At 37.2% G+C, this 16231-nt stretch overlaps 1 protein-coding gene across 1 annotated transcript; it reads left to right on the top strand.

The window, feature by feature from the left end:
* Positions 1–12831: 12831 nt before the first annotated feature.
* On the top strand, positions 12832–14198 carry LOC136835777 (myb-like protein D). Its single transcript, XM_067099635.1, has 2 exons — positions 12832–12929; positions 13325–14198. Exons 1-2 carry the CDS (start codon positions 12832–12834, stop codon positions 14196–14198), a joined length of 972 nt encoding a protein of 323 aa, XP_066955736.1.
* The last annotated feature ends 2033 nt before the right edge of the window (positions 14199–16231 follow it).

Below are 16231 nucleotides of genomic sequence, written 5' to 3'. Positions count from 1 at the left end.
CACAAATTTTCACCGTCGAAATTTTAATTCAACCGACCCGTCACCCATTTCTGGGCTTTCCAAACCACAAACCCCTCACCACGTCGACAATCCTTTCCAAACCACAAACCCCTCACCACGTCGACAATCCTCAAACCCAAAACGTCCTCACGCACAATCCTTGTATACCACAGTCCTCGCACAATCCTTTTCAAGTCACAAAACCGTCCCACCACAATCCTTTTCATCACGCACACAATGCCTTCAGCCACAAACCGTCCTCACGCGCACAATCCTTTTCAAACCACAAAACCGTCCTCACGCACTTTAATCCTTTCAAAGTCATCACGTCCTCCATGCACAATTCTTTTCAAACCTAAAACCGTCCTCTAGCACAATCTTTCAAACCACAAAACCATCTCACTGTCCCTTTTCAAACCTAAACCGTCTTCCTCACACCAATCTTCAACAAATACAAACCGTCATCACACACAAAACTTTCTCAAACCACAAAACCAGTCCTCCACGCACAGCTTTTCAAACCACAAAAACCGTCTCCACACACAATCCTTCAAATACAAAACCGTCATCCCACACAATCCTTTGCCACAAAACCGTCCTCACGTGCACAATCCTTCAAACCACAAAACCGTCATCACGCACACAATCCTTCAAACCACAAAACCGTCATCACGTACACAATCCTTCAAACCACAAAACTGTCAATCACAAAATTTTACACAATCCTTCAAACCACAAAATCGTCTCCCGTAAACAATCCTTAAACCACAAAACCGTCACCATTAAACCACAAAACCGTCATCACGCACACAATCCTTCAAACCACAAAACCGTCATCACGTAGACAATCCTTCAAACCACAAATCCGTCATCACGTAGACAATCCTTCAAACCACAAATCCGTCACCACACGTAGACAATCCTTCATACCACAAAACTTCATCATGTAGACAATCCTTCAAATCACTAAACCTATCTGTATTTCAACCGGTACAGAAACATCTCCCTCTACACAGCTGGTAGCAAAGAATCGACTCTAATCGGATTACGTGCTACCATATAACAAAATAACACCGCATGATTACACTGCTTCCAAAACGACCACTGAGAAGGTGACGGATCTGATACCTCTAGTCAGCTTGCCGACATCGCCACGTCCCCTCCAAGGACTATAAAGTCAGCTCTCTCTGACTTGGACGATGAGAAAGAAAGACAAAAGGGTCCTTTGTTTTTCCGTTAAGGGGGAAACTAAAAGATCTCTCGATGTTTTAGCGCTAACTGTTTGATTCTGTCTTTTGTGACTTTTCGGTTCTTAGGTAGAAAAACTTTTATCAATAATTTACGAAAGAATGAAAATTCTTCAGAACGTGTCACCTTTATTAGAAAATAGGAATTACATTTACACTACAAGGGTTATAGGCCACTAACGAAGTTTTATTTTATAGCTCTTTTCTTATCATTTAATACACTAATATATATATATATATATATATATATATATATATATATATATATATATATATATATAATGTGGCAAAAAGTTATTGTTTGAACAAGTAGACTGTATGCTTAAAGTTGTGCCTTAGTCAAAAACCGCTAAAAGCCTTACATAACAACACCACCTCCCTTTGTGATTTCTAAATTACGGGGAGATTATATCTCAACCCAATTCGGTGTGAACGAGGATAACACTAACATTATTAATGAACAGTACCACAATTAAGTACTTCCACTTACTGTGCTGTCCCTATGGACATGAACTCAGATCTTAATAATAAGTTGCTTTCCTCTCTCTCTCTCTCTCTCTCTCTCTCAAAATCTTACGAGTACTCATGGGTTGATTTTCAGACCTTAGAGGACTCGATATATGTTACCTCGTTTCTATAAGTTACTTTCGTTTCTAAGTATGAACACAATACAGAGTTTATAAGATCAAATTATGTTCACCATTCGCTAAACTGGGATCACGGGAAAATGAAATAAAATGGAGGGACATTGAAAACATGTGCTGAATTTAAACTCAAAATTAATCTAATAGCTAAAGGTTAAACATATCAAACAAGTAATTATATAAGGAATAAATGAACGTGGTTACAACTCAAAGGCATTCAAAATTTCCAAGATTACAAAGTTCAAAGTCTAAGGGTAATGGCCCTTTCTAAAGCACATACATCACAACACGACGCCAGATAAGTCAACTAAAAAAAAAATGGGCCAAGAAGCTGCTCGTTTCCCTCTGCATTCGGGTTTTATTGGGGAAAAGGAGACAATTTATAGTAATTACTGCGAATACAGAACTGACTTACAAAGTTCACATTAACATAAAAAAACTTTAGGATAATTCTCAAGTTCGTTATGAAAAATAAGCTAAAAGCATAATATTCTGGAATCTCAACATATCTGTTAAATGTAAGTGCTTGGTGGTGTGTTAATACAATTTTGGATGACATAAACCGCCTTCCCATACAAAAAATGGGAAAAAGCACGTTTAAAAAAAAAGAAGATGCCCATACAGTATACGCAATCACGTGCACACACAATCTCAGATATAATGCTGAAAGCGGCAGTGACAACCGTCGGGCACCACTCAACTATTATGCAGACGTAAGCATCTTTTCCACAAATGTACCAGAAAACTCCCCTCCTACTCCTTCTTTCAGCTTCTTCGCTACTTGGTACAGAAATGATTTAGGTAGTATCATAGAAAAATCAAATAAAATAATGTAAGAGTGTAATTCTCGAACAGATGTGGTTCCTTTACCCTATCATCATGACGCGCAACAGAGACGTACGCATTTCTACATAACTCATAAATATGCAGAGACATTTGGATATTACGTTAATAACAGATTCAAAGAACAAAGTTCTCGTCCGTCGGTTACCTGATAGAAGGCAATTCAGAATAAAAAAAATGAAATCAGTAATTTTCTTATGACAACAGACGATACTAATACCTCTACAGTAGGAAACAGATCATATGAAAATATGTTAGTACACACGACATCATGTAAAGATTGTTGTGCGGGGAATTTCCCGCACCCTCCCTAACAAGAAAAGCCATACAAATACATACATAGTCTCTTTATCAAGCTCATTGTCGAATCAACTGTTATCTTCGTTCTCCTTCCTCAACAGCAGCTCTTCTCATGGGTCGGCGATCACAGCATTTGTAGTGGTTGGGGACCTGCTAAGGTCGTGGGGTCATCCTCCATGATACTCTCTAGAGTCTAGACCGTCTCCGACGTCCTTGGTTTCAGCCTTCTCCATCGTCTTCTCTGTTGTTTTGTTTATGTGGCTGGCCTCGTCCAGTGCCTCGCTGGCGTCGCGGACTTCGCCTACTTCATTCACTTCCTCTTCTGCTGATTTCTCTCTTACATGACATTCAAGTGGAAAAACTTGGTTCAATGGTCTTGTAAAATTTCCACTAGCTGTTTTTACCTCGACTGTCCTTATAACATTGTCATGTCCTGCGTGGAGTTTTTCCATGATTCCTAAGGGGTATCTGTCTCTTTTACAGTTATCATTTACAATAAGGACTAAATCGCCTATGTTTAATGGACAGATGTTTGAAGACTCCGTTCCTGTGCCTCTCTCTAAGAGAAGACAAATAGTCATGTAGCCACAGTTTCCCAAATTTTCTTATCGTCTCACACATTCTTGCATAATAAGCACTCTTTCAGAATCTTCTTAACGGACTGTCTCATTTTTCCAGACCAAAACTGTTCCTCGCGACCAAGCGCCATTGTGTTGCCGTGCAGGTTGAGTGCAATGATAATGAGACATAGTTTCCATAAAAGAATTGGCGGCTGGCGACGTTGCACGGTGCTGTGAGTCTAAGCAATCTGCATTATGAAGTCTTCCTTGCTCGACGACTGCTCATCATATAAAGACCTAACTGTCTGACAAGATTCCTTAACTCAGAGGAAACACTAGAACTGGCGTGTAACCCATTAGTCAACGCATATTATAGCGTTGGGAAAGCTTGACGCTGCTTGATTCTGGTTACAAGTAAATTATTGTTTTCCCTAAATTTGTCAGGAAATATTCTTCACCCAAACAGGATCAATCTACCCACAATTCTTAATGTGTTTCAATGAAGGGAATTCAGAACAATTAAATACAAGTTCATCCTCATCACGTTTTCTCAAAACTGGTTCTACAATAATTTCATTTAAACCAACAGACTCTGTGAACTACATCCTCTTGTTCTGGAAATTGATTTCTGTCAACAATCTGCCTTACTGAACAGAGACATTGAAATACATCGTGTAATTAAATCAGCAGGATTATCCTCACTGGAGACATAGGCCTATAACAACCTGATGTTATGAGTGGACTTCAAGTCCTTAATTTCTTTTACTCTGTTGATTACAAACACTTCTTTAGATCTTTCATAAAATACCCAACTCAAGCTACTTGAGAGTCCCTCCAAACAGTACAATCTGAAATTTTATCCTTAAATATCTCTAACAAATGAACAGCTACTAAGGGATTCAGAGCCGATAAAACAGTTTTTCGGCAACACCTTTTCATCAAAGCATCGGATAAAGGTGACAGTAGGCAAGGGTATGTTATATAACCCTACCTAATTTTTGCAAGTATTATTTAGTAACCAAGTTCAATAGTTCTGGTACTTATCAGAGTAAAACTGTGTTTGCTATGCCAGCCCTCTTTACTGAATTGGCTATAGTTTTATTGTTTGCTCCAAACAATAAAACCTTAAATCTAAAAGTGTTGACATGGTTAAAATCCCTATCAGCAAACCTTCAGGAATCTGTGATTTTCATTAATTCCTATTCTGAGGGAAGCTTTACTTATGTCTGCTACTACAGCATATTTGTTCTGGCGAAATTCTAGCAGCGTATCTATCAGTGATTCGCCAAGTTAAGTCCCGTATGTAAGCAATTATTGAGAGACTTGGCACGCTGCGACTCCTTAGTACTTGCACTGAAAACTATCCTAAATGGAGTCGTAGCAGATTCCTTAACGACTGGATGATGAGGTAAATAATGATAAATGCCATCAACTAGATCAAAGGAGTTATCTTCTAACTTTACCTCCTCAATAAATCCTAACTTAACACACTCACCTAAAACAGACTGATATCGATCAAACATTTCTGGTTTAGACTGAAAAGTTCTCTTGAGTGAATATAACTGACCTAAGGCTTTTCTGTAACCCGTAGGGTTCTGGCATCGCTCTTAAATGGCAAATCAATCGTCTAGTTGTTACCGGTCTTGACAACAGTGTCACTGAAATGTTCGATCGTTGCCTGATCGTTAAAGGATTGCGAATCCTTCCCGATGCCGATCGTATCTAAAAACCACAATCTAGAAATATCCTCATCGTCAAGAGGATTTACAGAAGTAGTGATTCTCGAGCATGCTATACTTTGTGTACTTATTACAGATCTCTTATTTTCATCATCAATGACATCACTACAAGCCCAATTTGGAATAGGACCAAAAATAACAGCACCAGCGGTACTACCAAGCAAACATACATCATCGTATTTATCGTGACGATACACAAATGCATTACAAAAATCAGCACCAATAATCAAATCTATGTCACTTGAGGTATCTGATTCAATATTCTTATCTGGCGGTTTAACATCTCGTTCTAGCAACTGCGGGTACACGTTGTGTAGTCCAGGTGTGTGTATGGAAGTGTTAACATGGTTACAAACAACAGCATTTAAATTGACACGTTTAGTACCTGCTCGAACCTTTTCTCTTACTACGTCAAACATTTTAGTTTGAACATTATCTCCAAACGGAATTAATGTTAGTTCCACTTGTTTTATTGGTACTATTCAATTTCTCAACAACATCTGGGCCAATAAATGTTCTTTCGTGATCCGCTGCCTAGAAAGACTAACTGGGATCTGATTCCCTTCATTAGACGTCGATCGGAGAGATGCAACAGTTTTAACAACTACTTGATTTCTGTTAACATTATTCTGAGAAAAATTACTCGCAGCAACTGATTTTTTACTAGTGTTGGAACCCGGCTGTGATTGGGTAGTTTCAATAGGCATAATATCAACTTTACTTTGATCTGATTTAGTGCTAGAAGGTTTCTGATACGAATTTACATTAACGTTAGTAGAATTAGGCAATATTCTAGCGCATAAGAATGTATGATAATTACCATTACAGTTGAAACAATAGGTAGGTGTTACTGCTACATTCAAATGGACGACGGCCGTTTCTTTAACAACCAAAGCATAACAATTCCTGGACACGCTCTCTTCTAGTCTTAAAGTAGTATATTTCGTACAGACTTTATCGCTGCGTTTGCCTTGACAAAAACAAAAATATAACGTGACTCTCCTTGCTTATCTTTAACATTAGTTCTGAAAGTACTACTAGGCGAATTAACATGACGCTCATTTGTCAAACCTTTGTTGCGATCTTTGCTGCCCTTAACAGTGTTAGAAGGTGATGGCGTATAGGGTCATGCACACCACTTCTATCTAGAACCTCAATTAATTTTTCAGTGCCCTTTTTCAGTTGATCTACAGTAAGATCACAAGTATCATATTTACGAAACAAAACTCTCGACGTTTCCTTTCATAAACATCATATGATAATTTCTTTCTCATAAGGATGGCTGTTCTTCTGACCGGTTAAAGCCTCTACTGTAACTGTTGAGCGATGTTATTTAATTTAATTAGGAAATCCATCAACTGCTCTGCCTCATGCTCAGGTCGTGGTAAATTTAACAGTCAGTGCCTCAAGCTTTGTTCCAGTTTCCCAACACTGGAAAACGAAGTCGAAGTTTATTGCTACAGTGTAATTAAATTCAGCAAGGTCGATTCGTATCGGCCAGCACTCTGGAGCCCGCGTTCGAGTGAAGAATTAATTAATAGAAATTCATTTTCGCTATAATGTGGTTCCGGATTCACAATAAGGTCGGTCCGTTATATCGGTTCTTAGACTCGGCCCTAGGAAAAAGTTAAGTATATCTTAGTTTAACCAGACCACTGAGCTGATTAATAGCTCTCCTGGGGCTGGCCAAGGATGATTTATTTTACTGGCTCCAACTGGTTATCTAGCAACGGGACCTACAGCTGAAGAATTAACGATTAATTTCTATTACCAGAAATCATTGGCCGGTGAGTCTGCCTGGGCCAACAGCATGCTCCGATTCTCTCCAATGAAGAACTATAGGAGAGTTGTTAATCAGCTCAGTGGTCTGGTTAAACTAAGGTATACTTAACTTTTTACAGTGTAATTAGCAAGAGTTATAGCTAAACCTCAACGGTTTCCCGTGCTTTGCCTTTAAGATAACTATTCAGCATAGAAAACTTCATGACATCATTTAAAAATAATCAAAATGGATTCTAGGCAAAAGTCACAGAAAAAATGTCACAGGAAAAAGTCACAGTCAAATAATCTTTTATAGATAGTAACCCCCAAGGGTTTTAACCCGGTATGTATCCACCTTCGGCTTGTTTAGTACAAGCCCGTTGGGGATTTCCGTATAAACATAAAAGACTGTAAATATCATAAAGATAATGACCTCCAAGAAATATTGTGAATTTTTCCCTTGTGACTTTATTACCGGCCAAAATTGTGACTTTTTTCCTGTGACTTTATTACCGGCCACCCTCGATTTTCCCATCGAAAGTACGTATCAAAATTTGAGGCAACTTAGGTTGTGGAATACCAGGGGTAGAAGGTACCGCATGTGTCGGATTAACAGGTACGGGTGTTGCTAAGCTATCGGTGAGTTGGGCGATTTCGTGTCTCGTGTCAGTGAGGAAACTCTGAGTTCTCGACATAGCGTTTACTAATGCTTGACCCTTAATCTCCTTATAATATTCGGAAGCTGCTGCTTGTAGAGAATCAACCGCTGCCCGAAGGGACTCTATGTGGAACTTGACTGCCGCGTTAGACAACTGATCAACACGTTTTACATCGCTCAAAAGTTGTTGAGTTTCACTTTTAGCAGCCTCATACGAAATGGTTTCATTACCATAACTGTCAGCGGACATAGTGAAAAATTTAAGGCAAAATCTCCCTTCTAAACATACAAAGTTAATAATAATAATAATGTAAATCTCACAGCAATAGCGAAGTAGACACCACTTCTTCAAATAATAATGATACACAGAAAAAACACACAAGCTTGGGATCTGTGTTCTACAAAAATATTACCGGTCAATGCTGTATTACAAAACTCCTTCTCAAAAATCAAACTGCAATGTGAACCGCATCTGCCTTCAAAAAAGCAGAATGACACTCACATAGTTGTCTACCCTGTATCTCAGGTTGCCGTGTGTGTGTGTGTGTGTGTGTGTGTGTGTGTGTGTGTGTGTGTGTGTGTGTGTGTGTGATGGTAAAAAAATAATAATAAAGTTCTAAGTTATACAGACTACACACACGCACACACACACACATATACACACACATATATATATATATATATATATATATATATATATATATATATATATATATATATATATATATATATATATATACTGTATATGCCCAGGAATGGGATGCAAACCCATGGTCAGATTATTAGTCGATATTCCCAACCCACAGAGCGTAGGACATCGTTTGTGGAAGAGAAGTCTCCTGCGGGGAAGACACAAAAGAAGTTACTCAATCAATGTTTGGTGTATCACATCACAGAAAATACTGAGGAACCGAGAAAATACACTGCAGAAACTACGAAAACGCATTGAAAGAAATTATCAAACACAACCAAAGTTGAAAATCCTCATCAGAGAAAAGACTGCAGAAAATACGAAAATAACTCACAAAAAAATCAGAAAACAAATCACTAATCATGAAAAAACGTTTCACAGAAGATACCCCAAAGCCGAAAACAAATATGAAATCAGAAAATATAAATCAGAAAATGGTAGAAAAAGGAAAGAAAATGAGAGAAAACCTCACAGAAAACGGGAACGACTGACGGAGAGACTTATTGCTAACCTTGGTCGTAATCTCTTCAGACAAGCTTCCCAATGTTAGATTACTCCGTTGCCTGAACTTTGCGATGCGAGAGACTTCTGTCTTAATCCTGCCGTAATCCCAAGTTCATTATAAACTAAGCTCTGTAAAACAAAGGATTACGCCCTAAGCCACCTAATAACAAAAGCTTATGAATACTGATACCTCTTCTCATGCGAATTGCATCTGCTTGCTAAGCTTTGCTTTGCTTTCCTTTGTCTTGCAAGGTGGCAAGGACGTCATTGTTGATATTTTGATAATAGTAAAAAAAAATTTTATGAGATGTTAGTATCGCATTTTTCCCAAATTAATTTTGAAGCACTCTTGTATAGTATCAAAATGCTAAGAAAAATATAATGGAAAAAATACATACAAAAAGGAATAAAAGATTAAACAACGAGAGAGAGAGAGAGAGAGAGAGAGAGAGAGAGAGAGAGAGAGAGAGAGAGAGAGAGAGAGAGAGAGAGAGAAAATTTAATTCGAACGGATTCCTATGCTTTTTTTATTCATTACCTTGAAATATTTCGTAATACTGAGATATGAATGAACCATCGTACATATTTTTCATTAAAAAATATCATTTCTTATTGGAGAAATTAAATTTAAGCATACGGTTCCCCTTCAGGTTTATCCATTTCCTCAAACTTTCAGACGAGAGAGAGAGTAAATGAGAAGATACGTAAATGAAAGGACAAAACGGGAGATTTCTCGAGGGGATTAAATATCATTCTTACAAACATTTCTTTTTTTTATTTCTTTTGCAAATTGCCAAAGCCTTGCCAGAGCCACGCCGGTCGTTTCGTCTTTAGTCAAACACGTTCATTTTTACTCTCGGGGGAATTTATTCCTTCATTTTTTTTTTTTCCCCGCTGGAAGTTTGCCAACGCTGACTGATAAAGAAAATAAGTTCCTGAATAACCCGGGGCTATTTTCTCATGGCATCTTTCACACAGGGAATTAAGGAATTATTTCTAGGCAAAATGTCCAGAAAATTACACAGCTATTGTTGGCGGAAGGGGAAACTTTGTTGGACAAGGAAGACTTTATGCCTGATGGCGCTCGAGATAATCGAGGAATATAAAAGCAAAAGCAGTTGCAGTTTTTTTTTTTTCTTTTTAGTCTTACAATGAGCGTAATTCATGGCGCGGAGTTATATAGTTATGGTTTGTGCGATGCGTATTCTTGTATTTCTTTGAACTTTGGCTTCCATCTACAAAATTTCTCAAAATTTGAAACAAAATGGTACTTAAAAGGGAGAAGTGAAATTCCGAGAACCACGTAGTACACTGCAGCGCCCATTCACAATCATATCCACGGAAGTAGAGAAACTGTCTATAATGATTATGAGTTTAAGCTCCAGCAGCTTAAAAGCACTGACAAGACTGCTTTCATATCTGCAATCATTAGGGATAGTTATGAGTTCTAGTTCTCATGAATAACATTTCCATTCGTCCAGTTATTATTCCCCTGTACTTTGTTATAATGTAAAAAGTATTCAACAATATGAAACCTATCAAGCGCTGAAGAATTCAGAGTAAAATATCCTGTCTCTTTCCTGCTCTCTTGGTTAAAATGCTGTAGAGTTTATTATTGATAAGAGCAGCAGACATATCCGAATAACTGAAGCAATGATGAAGTATATTATTCTCTGTTACTATTCGACTAAGTAGTGAAGTATTGCTATGGGGCAATATCGTCATCAAAATCATAAATACTCCTCACAGACCTCTACTTACTCTTTATTTTGAGGCTGATTTTGAGAACACTGGGTGGCTGTGATTATTTCCCCAAATATGGCCTTGACTAATCATACAGCTTGCAGGGCAACTTAAGGCAAAAATTTCTGACTTTTTCTCTAAGTTCATTAATATTCTGGAGCGGGATATTTGTATTAATATATATATTCAAGGTCATCATAACGGGTATATTTTTATTATTTTATATATATATATATATATATTTTTGGCAAATATATATATAAATATATATATATCATTATAAAATATATATTATATACATATATATATATATATATATATATATATATATATATATATATATATATATATATATATATATATATATATATATATATATATATATATATATAATGCCAAAAAAAAGTGGATCTGAACTGCATTTTGAAATCACGATACTTCATGCCAAGTGCATCTTCCTTTACTCATAAATCCTTTATTCACATAAATATTAATTAAATTGCTGATTCATATCTAAACATTTTGTGTCCGTTTCTTATAATATTTCTTTTTGTATCAACTTACTTTTTCACTTTTCTTTTAGGGAAGAACAGTATTTTACTAACGCTTCGTGAACTTATTGGATTGTTTCTTTATATACTTTTTAGGAAAGCCAAGTTAATAAAAATCGATCCCTTCTTGACTCACCAAAAGCAATATTTCTACCTCTCTCTCTCTCTCTCTCTCTCTCTTACAAACACTGACATGCGCTCCTGCACACACACAAAGAAAATGAAATGAGTTATCTCAAAATCACAAAAAAAGATAACCAATTCCCTCTCCCTTCTCCCCGAGCTCCTACAAAAATGAAAGAAACCTTCAAAGTTTGAACAGAAATGAAAATTAAATCACTTCCGTGAATGAAGTGAAGGCTCATTTCTTTGCTTGCCGGGATCATCACATAGTTTTCCCCGAACGTTTCGTCACTGCCAGTTCCAAAGTTGGAGCAAATGAAAAATTTCATCAGTCATAATTCCAACTCGCGCGTCTGTTCGACTGGAGAGTGACCTAGATGATAAGGAAAAGGTATTCATTTTCAGTAAAACTATTTTTAACAATTACCTGACCAAAATGATGCATGTCCGTTTTCTTTCTTTTGTTTTATTATTATAAAATCGGCAGTTGTTAATCATGCATCCATTAGAATTCTTATGTCCATAACCTTAATAAAGATATGTTTTCTTGAAGAGGATATTTTTCACATTCCTCAGTAGCAAGATTTATTTTGCAAAGCACATGATACCTTTTCTTCTAATGAATATTTATGATCTAATGCGAAAACGAAAAGGAACTCCACAGGGGGGCAGAAAGAGGACCCAGGAAAAACGAGTTAGCTGTTGTTAATGGGGTAATAAAGAAAGAAAGATGATCTGAGGAGAAAATATGAGAATTTACCAATTTGTAAAGGGAGAAAAGTAGCCGATAGAGAGAGAGAGAGAGAGAGAGAGAGAGAGAGAGAGAGAGAGAGAGAGAGAGAGAGAGAGAGATGAGAAATTGCCAGTTTGTAAAAGGGGAAAATAGCCGAGAGAGAGAGAGAGATGAGAAATTGCCAGTTTGTAAAAGTAGAGAGAGAGAGAGAGAGAGAGAGAGAGAGAGAGAGAGAGAGAGAGAGAGAGAGAGAGAGAGATGAGAATTTGCCAGTTTGTAAAAGGGAAAAGTAGCCCCAGAGGGAAAGAGAGAGATGAGAAATTGCCAGTTTGTAAAAGGGAAAAGTAGCCTAGAGAGAGAGAGAGAGAGAGAGAGAGAGAGAGAGAGAGAGAGAGAGAGAGAGAGAGAGAGAGAGAGAGACGTTTGAAGGGAATGTGGAAGGACAGTAACTGTTTCTGTGGGATGCAAAGAAGAAAAAATTGAATAACTGATGAAGCAGAAGGTATGGACTAAACTCCAGATACTCTGGTGGGAAAAAACCGCAGTAGCCCCTGGCAGAAAACATCAACGAAGAAAATAAGATAAATTACCGCTTTTGGAAGAGGAAACAGGAGAAGGAAGAGCTCGAAAAGGAAGAAATAGCAGGTGGGAAGAGGAGACAAGGAGAATGGTGGCTTTTGTTCTTATGACGAAATAAGGACGATGAACATCAGCACATGCTAAAAGTACAGAGAATGAGAAGTTTCCGGAGGGGCAAGATAAGAAAGATGCCAACTTCACCAATTCAAGGAGGAGAAGGTGGCCGGGTAGCAAATTCCCGAGATGTATGCTAGTATTGTACCAGCACCGTTTTTTTTTCATGCCCCTAGGTTAGGTTAGGTTAGGTTAGACTGGATTAGATTAGGCTGGATTAAAAATATCTGAGTAATTTGGGTGTGGAAAACATAATGAGATTATTTTCTGGGGAAAAGCGCTAGCTAGAGGGAGAGAGGGAATATATTTGTTAATAAGATATAGTATTGGAGGTAGTAAGTAAAGGGAACGTCAATGAGAATGTGAAGTTAAATGAGAGTAAAGGGAATGTCAATGAGAATGTGAAGTTAAATGAGAGTAAAGGGAATGTCAATGAGAATGTGAGTTTAAATGACAGGAAAGGGAATGTCAATGAGAATGTGGAGTTAAATGAGAGTAAAGGAATGTCAATGAGAATGTGAAGTTAAATGACAGTAAAGGGAATGTCAATGAGAATGTGGAGTTGAATGAGAGTAAAGGCAATGTCAATGAGAATGTAAAGTTAAATGAGAGTAAAGGGAATGTTAATGAGAATGTGAAGTTAAATGAGCGTAAAGGCAATGTCAATGAGAATGTAAAGTTAAATGAGAGTAAAGGGAATGTCAATGTGAATGTGAAGTTAAATGAGAGTAAAGACAATGTCAATGAGAATGTGAAGTTAAATGAGAGTAAAGGGAATGTCAGTGAGAATGTGAAGCTAAATGAGAGTAAAGGGAATATCAGTGAGAATGTGAAGCTAAATGAGAGTAAAGGGAATGTCAATGAGAATGTGAAGCTAAATGAGAGTAAAGGGAATGTCAATGAGAATGTGAAGTTAAATGAGAGTAAAGTGAATGTCAATGAGAATGTGAAGCTAAATGAGAGTAAAGGGAATGTCAATGAGAATGTGAAGTTAAATGAGATTAAAGGGAATGTCAATGTGAATGTGAAGTTAAATGAGAGTAAAGACAATGTCAATGAGAATGTGAAGTTAAATGAGAGTAAAGGGAATGTTAATGAGAATGTGAAGTTAAATGAGCGTAAAGGCAATGTCAATGAGAATGTGAAGTTAAATGAGAGTAAAGGGAATGTCAATGTGAATGTGAAGTTAAATGAGAGTAAAGACAATGTCAATGAGAATGTGAAGTTAAATGAGAGTAAAGGGAATGTCAGTGAGAATGTGAAGCTAAATGAGAGTAAAGGGAATGTCAATGAGAACGTGAAGTTAAATGAGAGTAAAGCGAATGTCAATGAGAATGTGAAGCTAAATGAGAGTAAAGGGAATGTCAATGAGAATGTGGAGTTGAATCAGAGTAAAAAGCAATGTTAATGAGAATGTAAGTTAAATGAGAGTAAAGGGAATGTTATTGAGAATGTGAAGTTAAATGAGCGTAAGGCAATGTCAGTGAGAATGTCAGGATTAAATGAAGTAAAGGGAATGTCAATGTAAGATGTGAAGTTAAACGAGTAAAGACCATGTCCAATGAGAATGTGAAGTTAAATGAGTAAAGGAATGTCATTGAGAATGTGAAGCTAAATGATAGTAAGGGAATGTCAGTGAGAATGTGAAGTAAATGATAGTAAAAGGAATATCCCAATGAGAATGTGAAGTTAAATGAGAGTAAAGCCAGATATCAATGAAGAATGTGAAGCTAAATGAGGTAAAGCGAATGTCCAATGGGAATGTGAGCTAAATGAGTAAAGGGAATGTCAATGAGAATGTGAAGTTAAATGAGTAAAAGATATCAATGAGAATGTGAAGCTAAATGAAAAGGGAATGTCAATGATAATATGAAAGTTAAATGAGGGTAAAGGAATGTCAATGAGAATGTGAAGCTAAATGAGAGTAAAGGGAATGTCAATGAGAATGTGAAGAGCTAAATGAGGGTAAAGGAATGTCAATGAGAATGTGAAGCTAAATGTAAAGGAATGTCAATGAGAATGAAGCTAAATGAGAGTAAAGGGAATGTCAATGAGAATGTGAAGCTAAATGACAGTAAAGGGAATGTCAATGAGAATGCGAAGTTAAATGAGATAATCGTTGATGAGATCTATGCAGCGAAGACGAAAGCGCACGCACAGACAAATTCCTGTTTAAAAACATGACATTATTTTATCACTGTGGTTCCCATATATAATATTTATGATAATCAAAGATGATACCTGAACCCTAAGGAGGTTCTTAGTTTTACCTGGGGAGAGAGAGAGAGAGAGAGAGAGAGAGAGAGAGAGAGAGAGAGAGAGAGAGAGAGAGAACGTTCCTTTTTCTTCACCTCTGTTGCTTTTTTTATTCGCCGAATAAAGTTAAATTAAACTGACTTTTGCAATGGTAAAACGTCAGTTCCCGATTGTTGATTCATGAACTCACGAAAACTAATAACATGGGAGACCATCTTTCATAAACTTGTAAGTTTCCGGTTGGCGACATTTCACTCTGATCGAGAGGAAAATGTTTCACTTCACTAAAGACAGCTTTTATATTTATAAAACAGAATGGTTTTACCTAGATCGCTGCACAGGGCAAAATTGATAGATGCTACAGTATTTTCCCTTTCCCTTTACAACTTCATCTAACAATTCCCATTAAAGCTTACACAAAAAATGTTACAAAGTACCTACTACCCATTTCAGGGACCGCGAGTCATTGTTTTTCTCAAATATCTTTCAAACTAATTATTTGATCGAAATGGTACATTGACAGTGTACGAAGGCACCCTCCGTTAATTTTGGTAGCCACAAGTGCATTGTCAAATGGTGTTAATTAAAGGCGTTTACTCTTGACTTTTTAAGGCAAAGTCTCATGGTCAGCAGGATTAATCTACGCAATCGAACGTCCGCTATCCCCATTGACAGGGAAAGGAGGGGCGGAGATGGAAGGCCAGGGAGATGTGGGTTGAGGAGAGGATGAAGAATGGGAGAGGGAGGACGAGATGGAAAAAGTACGTTCGAATGCATAGTTTGGCGATGTAGCGACACCATGCAATCAGAGTAAACGCCTTAACTAAAACCATTTGACAATGCACTATATTACCCAAAAATTAGCGGAAGTGTCTTGCACACTGCGTCAAATGCCTTTTCGATCAAATAATTGGTTTGAAGATATATGGAAAACGATGACTCGCGGTCCCTGAAATGGATGGCAGGTTACATTAATTATTCGATGGCCTAAGCAAACATAGCCATCATAAAGCTTGATGCCTGTGACTGTAAGTTATGCTGTAAAATCTACTTATTCCTTTATCAATAATCTAGAATCTTTCAATTACTTATATTCTCTAAAACAATACCACATGAAATAAATTTCGACTGAGGGTGATTGGTAATTCAATTACTAAGTAGCTACTTATTTATTAGATTAGAATA

Source organism: Macrobrachium rosenbergii, chromosome 55, assembly GCF_040412425.1.
Source record: "Macrobrachium rosenbergii isolate ZJJX-2024 chromosome 55, ASM4041242v1, whole genome shotgun sequence".
NCBI lineage: Eukaryota > Metazoa > Arthropoda > Malacostraca > Decapoda > Palaemonidae > Macrobrachium > Macrobrachium rosenbergii.
Note: the sequence above shows the minus strand (reverse complement) of the source record. Positions and strands in the feature narration are given on the sequence as shown.

Excerpts from the sequence above, each read along its gene's own strand:
- LOC136835777 (XM_067099635.1), top strand. The coding sequence starts at position 12,832 with ATGAGAAGTTTCCGGAGGGGCAAGATAAGAAAGATGCCAACTTCACCA. Across the intron at positions 12,930-13,324 it reads AATTCCCGAGATGTATGCTA|TAAAGGGAATGTCAATGAGA; the intron begins GTATTGTACCAG and ends GTTAAATGACAG.